At 37.7% G+C, this 13715-nt stretch overlaps 1 protein-coding gene across 1 annotated transcript in view; it reads left to right on the forward strand.

Annotated features, from left to right (window-relative positions):
- Nucleotides 1-1323: 1323 nt before the first annotated feature.
- Nucleotides 1324-13715, forward strand: part of FRMPD2 (FERM and PDZ domain containing 2) — a 47435-nt gene continuing 35043 nt past the window's right edge. The window contains exons 1-3 of the mRNA XM_031061684.1: nucleotides 1324-1513; nucleotides 10925-11053; nucleotides 12861-13018. Coding sequence (XP_030917544.1) covers nucleotides 10930-11053; nucleotides 12861-13018 — 282 coding nt within the window. The 5' untranslated portion in view covers nucleotides 1324-1513; nucleotides 10925-10929. The remainder of the gene's footprint in view (nucleotides 1514-10924; nucleotides 11054-12860; nucleotides 13019-13715) is intronic.

Genomic DNA, 13715 nt, shown 5'->3' on the forward strand with positions numbered 1-13715 from the left:
AATATATGTTTTCTGTGATATTTTCAATTAGGCAATGTTGCACTTCCAAGTGTCAAAAGAGAGGATTTACAGCCATTGAGATGATGAAAACCTGAATAAATTTTCTTTAAAGACAAGTAAAGAACACCACAGCTTGTATATTTTCCTCAAAAGCACACATCAACACTCATACACTGGAAGGGTTGACTAAACTCAATGTGAAATCCAGAGTGTGGTCTAGGAACAACAGTGGCAATATTCACAGTGACTGAGAAAGAAAAAAAATAATACGAGGCTGGTTTGTTCTTTTTTTTTCCCATGTTGAACTTAAATGACTAGTTGCATGCAGTTAGGCAATGAAAGAAATCCAAGATTTTCATTTTGACATGAACAGGGAAATCTATGCTACAATAATCTGTGAGCTATTGCCATAAGGATTGTAGACGAAAATGCACTTGCCAATTCCATTGTTCAGGAACAAAATATGGGGAGAACAATTAAACAAATGAAGATTGGTGGACTTATACAAAAACAAAAACAAAAAAATAGAATTAAAGAGAAACAGAGCTGGGGAAAATGGAGGAATAACGAATGTGAAGAGCTTACTGAATAAGTCCAGTAGAATTCTCTTCTGTTTTACTAAGGTTTCATTTTCCCTTCACTTCTTACAGCCAGCTCACAGTTGCCCTGCAGCATCGCAAGAGCTCCCTCTTCCCTGCTCTGAGCATAGCTGCACCCTGCTGTAATTAACAAAAAAATTTTCAGACTAGCCAATATTAGAAAAATGATCAAATTTTCTTCCTTCAGTTTTTGGTTCGTTTATTTTCCTGCCAGGTAGACCCATCAAAATCTTATCTGCATTGTTTATTGAGCCTGAAGGATTTTGCTGCTCATAAAAGACACACTCACCCCTCAGACCATCAGTCTCTGCTGTGGTTGTGCTGTTGCTCCCTGGATTGGCCGGGGGCTGAAAGTGACATCAGCCTACGGGGTTTAGGCCTAATGCTCCCGCGTGCGTCAGGTAATCCAATTGAGCCCTTGTAAGTTGACAGACCCAGAGGTTTATACTGAGCCACTTCCTAAAAGCTGATTCTCATTACCTGGCAAGTGAACTACCAGGGAAAAAAAAAAAAAGAAAAAAGAAAGAAAGAAGAAAAAAAAAAAAAGGAAGGAGGGAAAACAGCCTTAGCAGACATGACATTGCCCTCAACTTCAAACCAGGAGCTGCTAGGTTTGGCTTGCAAGTAAGAGAAGGAACCTCACTGTTTACTTGCTTAGCCACTTGCCAGACCACACAGTGCTTAGTTACAGATACAAACAAAGCAAGAGAAAGAAAGGAAGAAAGGGGGAAAGAAAGAGAGAAGACAGAAGGCAAGAAAGAGAAAGAGAAAAATCCAAGAAACAGGAGTCCAATCAAGACCTGAATATGTTTAATGTTATATTTACAACTATTATGGTCTAAACAACCATTATTAGGCAAAAACACAGAAGATTAGAGACTATTCTGGATGCGGCATCTGTCCAACTTGTACAGGTAGGTTCTTACGTATTTCTCTTAATCTCATTATCAATTAAATAAGTATTAAATCACTGATTTTCTTGGCTTTGTACAGCAGTATCTAATATTTACCTTGTTGTTTGAGTTTTTTACATTAAATATCATTTCATTTCTCTTAAATCAGTAGCTAATTCTGATTAGTAGGCTACTTGTTTCTATGAGAAATGATAATATAGAGCTGACTGGATTGTCATCCAGAATGTCAGTGCTCAGTCCCTCTTGCCTTCTTGGGAGTTAGAAACATTCACCTACCACAGAATTGTGCTGTTAAAAAATCAAGGTACCTCAGCATAGTCTTGTTTCCTATTGAAGGCAAAAAAGTGGAAGGCACTAAAATGTTCCTGCTCTTATGGCAGGGATAAGTGTTTGTTTGCATAACACAGCTGACATGATTCTGGAAAACATGTTTAAGTACATTATTTTTTCATGGATCTGTACTAAGTACTATTATTTTGGAAAGAGCACTGAACTCCAAACAGCAGAAAGATTACCAAAGATTACAACCTGTGACTAAAAACTCTTAACTAAGAAACTGCTTTCCTAATTTCTCCTCCACTAGTCTTCAATGTTTTTAGCAAGCCCCTACATTACAGTTTGCAGTTTCTAAAATAAAAGCAATGTCATTTTCTGGATGTTTTCTCATAGGCTTCATAATTTACATACTGATCTAGAAATTTATAGATGTAGATTCCAGAGGAATATAAATACCGATAATTTACTATGTACATGTAAAGTGTATTAGTAATGACGGGAAAACACATCATCCTCAATGACATAGTAAAGAGGCTGAGTCTTTCTCAAGTAAAAGAACCAGTCAACATCAGAATCAAGATCAGAAGCTTTGAATATCTCTCTTCTGCAAGCAAAGGTGTAACTGTGGCACTGTCAGAACTCAAGAACTCTCTTTAACAATAAGCAAAACCACAGCAGCATTGACTACAACAGGATTAGATGTGAGAAGCTATGGAGAGAATTTGGGACGACTGGACAATATAATCCAAAATCTTAGCTCTTCATCTTTCATTTAGGACATTTTCCTTTAGTACCTGAAGAAGCTGGTGTACAGCCTGCTCAGGTTCTTTTACCTGTGTTGTGGTGCTACCTATTAACCTCAGCATCAGCATATCACTTGACCCTTCATTCCCTGTCCCTATGTCTGGCACAAGGCTGCTCATCTCAGAGAATTAATAATGCCTTAAAAAGGACATAAATCAATTAATTTAAAAGAGAAACATTACCATGATGCTTGAGTTCTACTGCCCTACTATTTCTGCCCTACTGCAGCAGCAGCAGAGAGCTTTGAAGCTTCAATCTTTGAAGTCCTAGAACAATGTAGATAATGTATTAGATGTATTAGATTTAATTCTGGGCCACCAGTCTGGTCTACTCTCATGTAGAATGAGCTTTTATGAAAGGTACATGTAAAAAAGCAAAGAAAAGTAGCACTGGCTACTTTAGAGGCAGGAGCTGTCTATCATAGACAGATATTCTATGAGGTCCTTGGCACTTGGCATCAGCTGGGGCAGAGGAGAAGGGACATATAAACTTTGCAAGAATGAACATAGTACAACTTTCTTTTGATTGCAGTTATCCAGTGATATCTTTCTAGGCACTTCTATTGAAAGAATATCTACTTGCAAACTGACTGCAGACAGTGTAACATTTTCCTCTGAAATTCACTATAGGTTCCTTTTAAAGTACAGAGGAAATAGGAATTTGACCCTATAAGTCTGATTTTGTAGGATGCTGGGTTTTTCTAAATTTTCTTTTGGTATCAATAGCACTTTGTGTCTTTAAGGAACAATGTCCGTAGGTCTTGTAATAAAATCAAACTTATAGCACCCTTACCACCCAGCTCATGAAATTCCCATAGAGAGGCACATACCTTCACTATTAAGGAACTAGATTTCAACTCTCTCCTTCAAAGATTAGACTGTTCAGAGACTGCTCCACCTCATGTGAAGTTTATGATTTCCTAGAAAAGAAATTAATCTTTCTGTAGCAATGAAATTTTATCCCCCTTCAGTGCTGAATAACTTGCAATAGTCTGGTTAATCGTCCTATTTATTTAAGTACATGCTTCTAGAAAGGAAATAAAATAATTTCTAATAGAGAGTGAAAAAATACCATATAATGAAGGCTTCACTTCAGCTATAATTTTTGAGACACAATCTTTACAAAGCAAGTTCATGCTTTAGCAACAAGGCAACTCCCTTATTGACTTGTCATTGTTTGCAGATTTGGCTCTGCCTTACTTTATTTGAATAGAAGTTTTAAACAGCATTTTAAGTGTTTATTCCAATTATAAACCCACACATTTCCAGCCCATATTTCAGAGAGTTAAATTTCATATTTAATGAGATTCATCTCTCTGGTATAAGGAATATTGTGTGTTCTCTCCAAAATTATAACAAGTTTACAGTGAGTTAGAGTATAAAATTTGTATGTGGAATATATGTGAATAAATGAGGTTATGATGTAAATTAAAGTGTAATTTTCAAAAGATGTGCTCTTTTCAGTCTTTTCAAACTTTGCACATATCTTTTCAAACTCTGCACATAGTTAAAATTTGCTGTAATAGCATGGACAAGCAGTAGGTTGTTCTTAAGTAAGGAATAAGAAAATATTCAGCTTTTTTATCCAGTTACTGCGCTTATGTATCCAGATAAAAAACATAATATTATGAATGATAGCATGTATCCAGAACTCTTTAAATATATATAAAAGGGTTACTGGATTTGGCTCAATATGTATTATATACAGAAGAGGCTTAGAGTTTAATGTAGACATTTAAGAAAGTCTAAAGTACACAAGGCAGGCACCTTCTGTCCCCAGAGTCTCCTTTCCATTTCTCTAAAATATGCATACATTTATGACTGAGATACTTAAGATACTATATTTATTTTCAATACAGTTTTTTCTGTATTTCCCTTACAATTTTCAGTAACAATTTGGTGGTAGCAATAACCAATTGAATTACCTTAATTCAATTTGAACTGTATTTAAAAATATTTTAAGAATTTACTTGTGTTTTCAATTTTACATGCTCTAGATTAATATTGTCTGTAAAGCAAATATATTTAGTTGTCATTTCTTAGTAAAATATATTTTTATAACTTTGATTTTTCTTATGGAAGAACATTGTTCTTCAAGAAGAGAATACGACCTGAAGTATTAAATCAGAACAATCATCAACAAAATAGATGTAATCAGACACTATTCAAAGCTCATGGTTACAGGCTGATGTGATCATCTTCTTTCCTCTTGCATGTTACAGTTTTGTGGGTTGTTATGAATCAGATGAAAACAAAAAAGATTTAGAGTTGTCACTTGCAGTTTGGTCACAGCTTTCATTTATTCTTCAGGATCTTCTAACTACCTAGTCCTAAATATTTTGGAGACCAACATCTCTCAAAATCTCAATACAGTATTCAAATTTACAGGATTTCAGTTGGTTTTTTTTTAGTGTTTTGGGGTTTTTTAAGAAGCAAAACATGAAGGCCCGAGCAACAAAGAATTGCGATCGTCATGTGAAAACTGTTCATTTAAGAATATTTGAATGTAGACACTTCAGTGCAGCAAAATTATTTCACTGATCCCAAATTGTCTGTGGAGACCCAGAATCAGATTAATTTCTGTTTTGGAATAATCTTGTGCCTCCATAAAAAGCAAGTCATATCTTCCCATTTTAATTCAGAAATTATTATCTATATCAAACATTTAATCTGTATGCACGCTAGGATAATTTTAAATTTCAAAATTGTCTCTACATTCAATTTTATAACTATATGATTTTTAAGGGCACAAAGGAAATCAGTATTTTCCTGGAGATACTTCCTACTGAATGCAGGTTCATGCCAAATGCTGTTCCTGCCACCATGACTCAGAGGAGTCAGAGGCAGAGTGATTGATACATAATTCCTTTTCTATTGGTGACCACAGAAAATATTCAGGACAGGTTGTTCATAAATTCTGTAAATTTACTTTGAAATTAACAGAGATTATTTCAAAACTATCGCTCAATCCCATTTTTATCCTATTTTTAATTCTCCTAATTTTGTATTCCAAATTCAATTTATTATGCAGCCAGTCTTGAGATAGGCTGCAAGAACTTTTCTTACTGTATTAGGAATACTTGATATTAAACAATGATTTTCCTCCCTTAATGAGACACTATTTGTGTTTTGATTTACATCTATTCCTCCAGCCCTTTTGATGAAGTTTCTGAACTTTTGTGTCATAAAGATGTAAAGATACAAATTTATCCCTGTTCTTAAATATAAGGCACTTCAAAGCAATGTGTTACAGTCAGTTACTAACCTCTCACCTTTGATGGTGAGAATCACATAGAAGAAGCCAAGAGATAGGAAAGCCAGACTGATTTTATCTTGGTGGAGGTCCTCACCTGGATATGGTCAGAAATTACATTACTTGATATGTAATTAACCCACTGTCCAGCACCCTGGTCAAGTAAAAGGATGCTGACTGAAAACGCACTTTCATCGTTACTTTTCATTTTAAAGGATCTTTCAGAATTAGCAAGTCTGTCTTGTTCATCTGTCTCTATGGACCTCTTTTCAGTACTTATTAGCCCTCCAACATCCTAGAAAAGTGTCACTTCAAGTTTCCATATTTCCTGGTCTTGAAAGCAGATTGCTTGAAGTCTTGCTGACCAGCACCTGAGGTCCTGTGGCTGATTCCCTTCTTTCAGAAAGCTTTCTTTTCCCCCACTGCATCTTGCTGCCACTAATACAAGAAGTTCTGCCTTTTGCTATCCTGAGGATTGAGCACCCTTGGGTTTGGTCATTTTTAAGGTGCTTTTAGACTATCAGGTAGCACCTGAGACTTAAAAGGGACTGCTAACATAGCTAAGAAATTGGAGTACAACAGATGAAAGGGATAGAAGGCTAAGGAAAATACCATGTCTAGAGAAAGATGCCTAAAGACCATCTCTTTATAGACTTGTGTCTAATTTTTTCAGTATGTCCTTCAATGCCAACTAGAAGAAGCAATTCTAAGTCTTTAAAGTTGCCCTTGAAAATGACTGATGGATCCTCAGGCATTGCAGGTAAATTAAGCACAATCTGTATTAGCCAACTCCAGGCATGTTAAAGTGTAGTGGGTTCACACCAGCTTCCATGGACTGTTACGAGTAGGGAACCTTTCCTGGATACAGTGGTGCAAATGGAAGAAGTTACACGCCAAGTTCCTCTCACTTTACTCTCAGTACACACCTACACTCCTTTAGTGAGGTTCATGGCCAATGCTAGCAACCTTTCAGGTCTTTCAGGGCACCTAGTTAAGTGGCCCCTCTCTACCTCACTCTAGTCAAAATCAATTAGCCACCTCATTATAATAGAGGGGCTGTGATGGGCATACATGTCCAAACCACAAATAGGCCTTCCTAGACAGAATTGTTTACAAAATTTACATTTGTTTACATCTTCCAGCAAATTAAGTGTTGGTTAAGTTTACAGATAAGTATTTTGCAATATACACACACAGAGCAATGAAGCAAAACTGGAAGTTCAGTCACACAAAAGACAACACCTCTGCATAAACAGCTTTGAGGCAGTAAAAATTTGAAAGGCCTTTCTGATTTGACAGAGGCCCTTCCAGTTCACAGAATGCTTGATTCCTACCAAGGTTAATCCTTTGTTGTTGTTGTAATTGCAGTTCTTGTGTTTATACACAAACTATTTTGCCAGAGTTCTCATTTCCAGTTGTTCTTCAGGATGTCCAGATGGGACAAATCTGTTCTTGCTTCATGTCTTTGCAAGTAGACCAGAAACAATCTTGACTCCGAATTTTCAAAAACTAAATGTGATTTCTCCTTCCTCATCATCTTCTTCACTGGTGTGTCCTATGATCTCCTTTCATCTTTTTTCACCATCATCCAGATAATGGATGACTTTGATGCCATAAAACTTATTGTACATCTGAACCTACTCCCCAGTAAATTCCCTCTGATAAGTGGGAATGAAAAGGGCTGTCATGTAGTTTGAAATCCAGCTGACCCATTCCTCTTGAGGATATTTAATGCGCTTGACTGTGTTTGATAAGGGAAGGTCAGTTTTCCTACAAAAGTAATAGTTTTTAGCTCTTTTGCTTTCTTTACACAGTAAACAAAACAGCAAAAGTAAAGACGAAGATTAACCAAAGCCAAGTTGCTCCTTTACATTTTACTAAAGAAGACTGCCAAATCCAATAAGGTGACCTTGACATATGAAATTAGTAATGCACAATTGTTGCTAAGTCTAAAAAATTTTCAGATCTAAAGCTGTAGATCATTTACTTTCATGATTAATTCAATTTCTTTCATTGATTCCAGTTTTCAATGACGAAAACTTGCACATATGATAAAACAAAATGCACCAAAATGCACCAATTAATTATTAAAAAAAATGTGAGAAATAGGCAGATACTGCTGGCAATAGAATGGGTTAGCCTCATCCCAATGAAACTTTTCATATCTATGCAAGAAGAGTTGGAAAAATCTGTTGACTTTAGAGAGGCCACATAATAAATAAATGTGTTGCAAAGATTAGAGCAGGAAGGATATTTCAGGCTAATTTGGATGGAACTATCTTCTTCCATAGACATCAGCAAAATCAGCCTTTGACCTCAAAACACAAATTGGCACTGGAAGCTCTTTGCTACTTTTTCCAGTCACAAAAACATTAACCTCGATATCCTGGCCAAACTCCAAAGTGGGTGATTACATTCTGCTGCTCTAATTTTCCCCTGCAGGCTCAACCAGATCCAGCATAATTTCCTGATATGTAGTGTTACTGAAAAAAAAACCCTTTTTGCAAAGTTGCTGTCAATTTTTCCTTCTTGCCTCCTCATTTGTATGCCTTGTCTTATGAGTTGTAGGTTGTTTGAAGGTCAGAATTATTTGGTTCTGGATCACAGATTTTGACTAAACTGAGGGACCCTGAACATGGCCGGTGCTACAATGATAAAAATATCTTTCCATCCCTTTTATTCTCTATAATACACATAGTGTAGCCTGGCTATAGTTTTTTCCCCAAGCACTCACACAGTCAGACTTTTGTTAAATATCACATCATCTCAAGAATCAGAAGTCAAAAACACAGCCTAAAGATACAGGGCATTCTGAGTGTGTTTAAAAACCAGTTGCCAATTTGATTGTAAAATAGCACATTGCCTAACTCCACATTGTTTTAAAGCAATAATTTGTTAATGAGATTATGATTTCCATGGCCATACAATCTAATATTTTTTCAAGAAGCTTGGATATAATTGATAGCAGAATTCATTTAATTCATATTTAGTATTGATCTGAGACATTACTCTTAGGAAAAAACATTCTCTACAAAAGCATCTTTGGTGTAACTGCTGATTTCACTTTGGTTCTATAAAGCTGTAAGACCTGCACTTTGGGTAGTTTCTTATTGAGTAACTTAAGCTAGTTAGAAATATCAGCAATTCTAACTAAAACGGAGGATGCAGCACTTCTTTCCCCAGCACAGTCTCAACTAAAACAGCACTAAGTGCAATCTGGTGGATTACCTGTATAGAGAAGCCACACAGATTCTGCTCTGGGGATGTGAATTTATTGCTTAGTCCCAGTACCACAGGGTTAAGTGAAATGTTATCACAGTAATTTATTATTAAGAGAAACGGTGATGGCTTAGATTAAGAAGATTTGTCTGTCTCTTCTAATTAAGGTTAGGTTTGTAAGAAGCTTTACTGCCCTTTGAAGCTACAGAGACTAAAATTAGGACTCTGGTTCTGTTTAAAATGTCACTAGGTTGGTCTATAATCCTGTGGTGGTTGCTACAAGGGATCATTCCTTCTATGTTGTGATTCCTTGTTTGCAAGCTAGTGAGCCAGGACAAGACCCCATGAAGCAAAGTCTGAGCAGTCTATTAATCAGCAACAAGCTGGTCCTACAGGACACTGTGATGCTCTTCCAGTTACCCCTTGAGGAGTCCATACTGAACGGGGATTTGGCAAAGCAACCAGCTGTAAGACACAAAGAGTTCTATTGCTGGCACAGAGCAAATGGTGGCAGTAAGTGGGCTGTGTACAGAGAGTGAAGAAGTTTGGGAGGGCAAGAGCTGTGCTAAGGCTGTGAGTGAACTCATTTTACAGTGTTTACAATCCTATATGTGACAGCAGCATCCCAGGCTATAGTGTCCTCACTGCTGGTCTACAGACAATGTCAAAACTCAAATCAGTAAATGGATCACTTCTAACTTTTCTTATTATTCCCCTATTTACACACCATCAAATAAACCTGTGGGGCTGTTACAGGAGAGTAATAGCAAAAGCTGTTCAAAAATTTTTAGGAAATTTGAAGATCGGATTCAGTTTTCCTTACTGATGTGTAGACCTAGAGCAGCTCTGACTAGATTAGTAAATTACAGAAACAGAAACCTCATTAGATGGAAAGATCAAGTGCATTTATGAAGAGCAAAGCCTTCTTTGAGAATATTTAGCATGACAAAACATTTGAAGGGAAATCAGCCATAATGCTTCAAGTCACAACTCAGTTTCTGGTTGGCTGGGATTAGGAAAATAATCTTCCAGTAGGTAGGACATGAAATTATGATTCACTACAGAGTGCCTTTCTCTAAACAATCTGAAGCTGTGTTTCAACTGAGACAAAACAGCATGAGTGTGTGGATCCACATTCTTCTGCTAGGTCTTATGTACCTGTCAGATAGGACAGTGTGCTGGGAGCCACTAAATTGCTATTCAGTAGTTTAAAAAGAGAATAATCTTTTAATTTGGTTTAGTGAAACAAAGCAAGTTTATATGTATATTGGAAGGGATGAATTGCAAGCACTGAGTCTCAGATATGTGAGCAAGAAAATCTCTAATCAATTAATTCAGTAAGAATCTACCAGCTTTTACTGATCAATCTGCTGAGCAATTAATGAAATTTAATTGCCCTGTTGCAATGTTAATAAACCTTTTATGTTACAGGGCATATCTTCTGCATTGTATTCTTTTTTTCTTAGATAAACTCTGTAATGTTTTTATAGACAGGAAAATCCAATTAAGCAGCAAAATCAATCACCTGTCATTCAAATAACCACTCATAAAATCTGAGCAGCACATATTCATGAAGGACCTCCTGAGTAAAAGCTATTTACTCTCCACAGAATCTTATGACTGCTTTCAAATGAGGAGTGAAAGGGCTCAAAAAGATTACAGGAAGTCACTCAGTTCAGTCCCCTTTATTTACTCAGATTAAGACAAGGATAAACAATACCCACCTATTCTGAACAAATAAAGCAGGGTGGTTCACAAAGCATTTCTTACTGTGAGAGAAGGGTACAGGTATAATCAGTAGGGCTTGTCTTGAGCAGTTCAGTCTATTTTACTGTGTCCAAACCCCAGTATCTACTGCAGCAGGCATGAGCAGTTCCTGTGTGACATTGGCCGAGGTCCTGTGGGCAAAAGGAAGCCCTCTGGAGGAAGAAGAAATATGGGCACTCCTGTACCTGTCCACAATGCAGCTTCTGGAGGATCTTCACAAAGGTGAGGTGACAAGCATATTTATAAGAGTTCTTACTGTTGGAAATTAATTCTTGAGCTATTTTAATTCTTTTGAGTTTGTTTGTTTGTGGGGGTGGGGTGGAGACAAAAAAACTAACGGCACTAACAGCATATTGCTAATAAAAGTGAGAAATCTTTAAGTGCTGCTGGGATTACGTGCAGATTGCTCTGCCTACATAGAAGATCTTCACACAGTTTTGGCTTTTTTTTTTTTCAAATTAAACATCAGGTAGTAATTAATCCAAGTACAATTATATGCAGACAGAAGAGTCCTTCCTGAAGTCTGAATAACATGCACCCAGAGAAAGTGCAGTGCCAGCTAGGCTCATGTCCTTCATGGACAGATAGAAAAGGGCAGACAAATCCACATGGCTCTCCATTCAGCTGGTAAGAGATTTTATCCTTGATGATAATAATGTGACTTATCATTATGATGCTTGCTTGCCAAGCAGGCCAGCTTGAGAGAGCACAGAGCACAACTGAGCAACAACAAGAGAGCACAGCTGAGCAACCTGTCACATTTTGAGAACTGTTTATGTGAATGGGTATTCCTTTTGAGGGGAGAATGGATGAGACGTGTTCTTACCTCATAAGCATGTAGAATCACAATGCGAAATACAGAAACCAAGTGATGTGTAACTTCTACTATAGCTGGAGGAGTGAAAATTCATTACCAACTAGTTTTTAATGGGCTGGAACACTACAGCAGGTTGACTATACCATCAGTTCTCTATTAACTGGTGCAACAAGGGGATAGAATAGCCCAGAAAATACAAGCACCATAAATGCGCAAAGGAGTGAAGCACAGAGATACCCAAGATACCCACCTGGATAGGTTCAGCGTAGGTGCATCTATTGACTCTGTGCCAGACACTAAGCTGATACTATGCTCTTGTGATTGCTGACTTAACAAAACAATTTTTTTTTTTAAGATATAATCAGCCTATGTTCCCTATGCTACACCAGATAAATTTAGGGTATCAGAATATGAAAACTAAACCAAGAAGAAGTAGGGATGTACAACCAAGCTGAGCTGCAGGCCGAGTGTAAGGCTGGTAAAACTTGTCTTTAGAGAGCTCAGGTCCAAAGTGATGCCAAGTTGGAGTCATTCTGAAGCTGAATCCATAGTGCTCCAGCTACTTTGAGCACAGGGAAGGTTACCTGCCAGCGCATAGCATCATCCCAGTTGAGTAAGGCATATCTCTGACTCCACATCTCTCAATTGCAGCTATATTGTTTCTGTAATCAGCCTCTTTTCAAGGCTAATGCTGCCACATTTGCTGTGCTGTGCATGATGCAATAAATCATGCCAGATCTCACAATGATCAGCACCACTTGGCACAGAATATTCCCGGTGTGCTGGGGCACTGCCAGGTTAGGCAGGAATGGCACTCATTGGCTGGCCAGCCCTACAGAAGGCCAGGTATTCTCCACTAGGATGAAGTGCAAGCTGGCTAGCTGTTCCTAAAACAGACAAGCTTCCCAGCATGTGTGACTTTTGTTTGCATACCACACTACAGAAAACATGGAAGGAGCAAAAGAGAACACTAGTTGAAGGTAACCATGGTCAGAAGGCCCAGCAAGACCACAGTGACAAGGCAGGTCTGAGGTCAGGCTGGGGAGAAAGTCTGTGGCTCAGGACCAGTAAGGTCCCCAGTCAGGCAAGTAATTCTGGGTACATCTCCAGTGATGAGTTTGGTTATGCAGGTGAGATGCCAGAAATATGATTTTCTGAGTACAGTGAATTAAACATTAAGATCTCCATTTTATCAACTTCAACATTTTTCAGACCCTGCCATCTGTGTGATTTGCCCATGGTCAGTACTACTGTCTGCTGAAGGAAATTTGTCTTTCCAAAACAATGCATCTCAGACAGAAGCTGCCCCTTTCAGTGCACCAGAATTGCTCCACCGCCCAAGTAAAAACCAGCACTTTGGACTAACAAAGGTGAGGTATATTGCAAAGTCCATCTAGACAGCACCTCATGAAGACAAGCTTGTGGGTTTTAATGCAACTTGCCAGGCACCAACTGTCATATCCCATTTCTAATAAAACTAATCCAATTAGGCTATAGTTAGGAAGATGTTATATGTATCTTACAGCTTATTGTTGGATTAGCATGCATGTCAACATCAAAATCAATTTTGAACATCAGTCCCACAGGCCTGAAGAAATGTATTATTTGTAAAGGCCTACAGAAAGGAAGAATATTTCTATGAAATGGTGTTCAAGCAGATATGGTAATTGTAATCCCAGAAGCAGCAGGACTGCAGTATCTGTACAATCAGAGGGTGGAAGCAGTCCCAGGAAGTCAGAAATATGTTCAGCTTTGTTAACAATTTATTTTTCTTCTCTCTGACAAATGAGTGTCTCTGGAAAGACAATAAGATATAACATTCAGGCACCTTAAAGTTTTAAATACAACTCAGACCACATACTCCCCTCAGGCGGAACATAGTATTTTCAGATTCCCCCACAACTGACCACTTAGACACTAGGCAGAAAAATGAAGCTGTGGAATAGGCAGTCTTATTCCAGTAATTTTCCTGCATATAACAGCTAGTCAGTCCCACAGGTAGAGGAGAATTTTAATCAGCAGTGGGAGAGCTTCAAAATTAAGAAAGGATTTCAGATTTCTTTCCCT

The sequence above is a fragment of the Geospiza fortis genome, unplaced genomic scaffold (assembly GCF_000277835.1).
Source record: "Geospiza fortis unplaced genomic scaffold, GeoFor_1.0 scaffold130, whole genome shotgun sequence".
NCBI lineage: Eukaryota > Metazoa > Chordata > Aves > Passeriformes > Thraupidae > Geospiza > Geospiza fortis.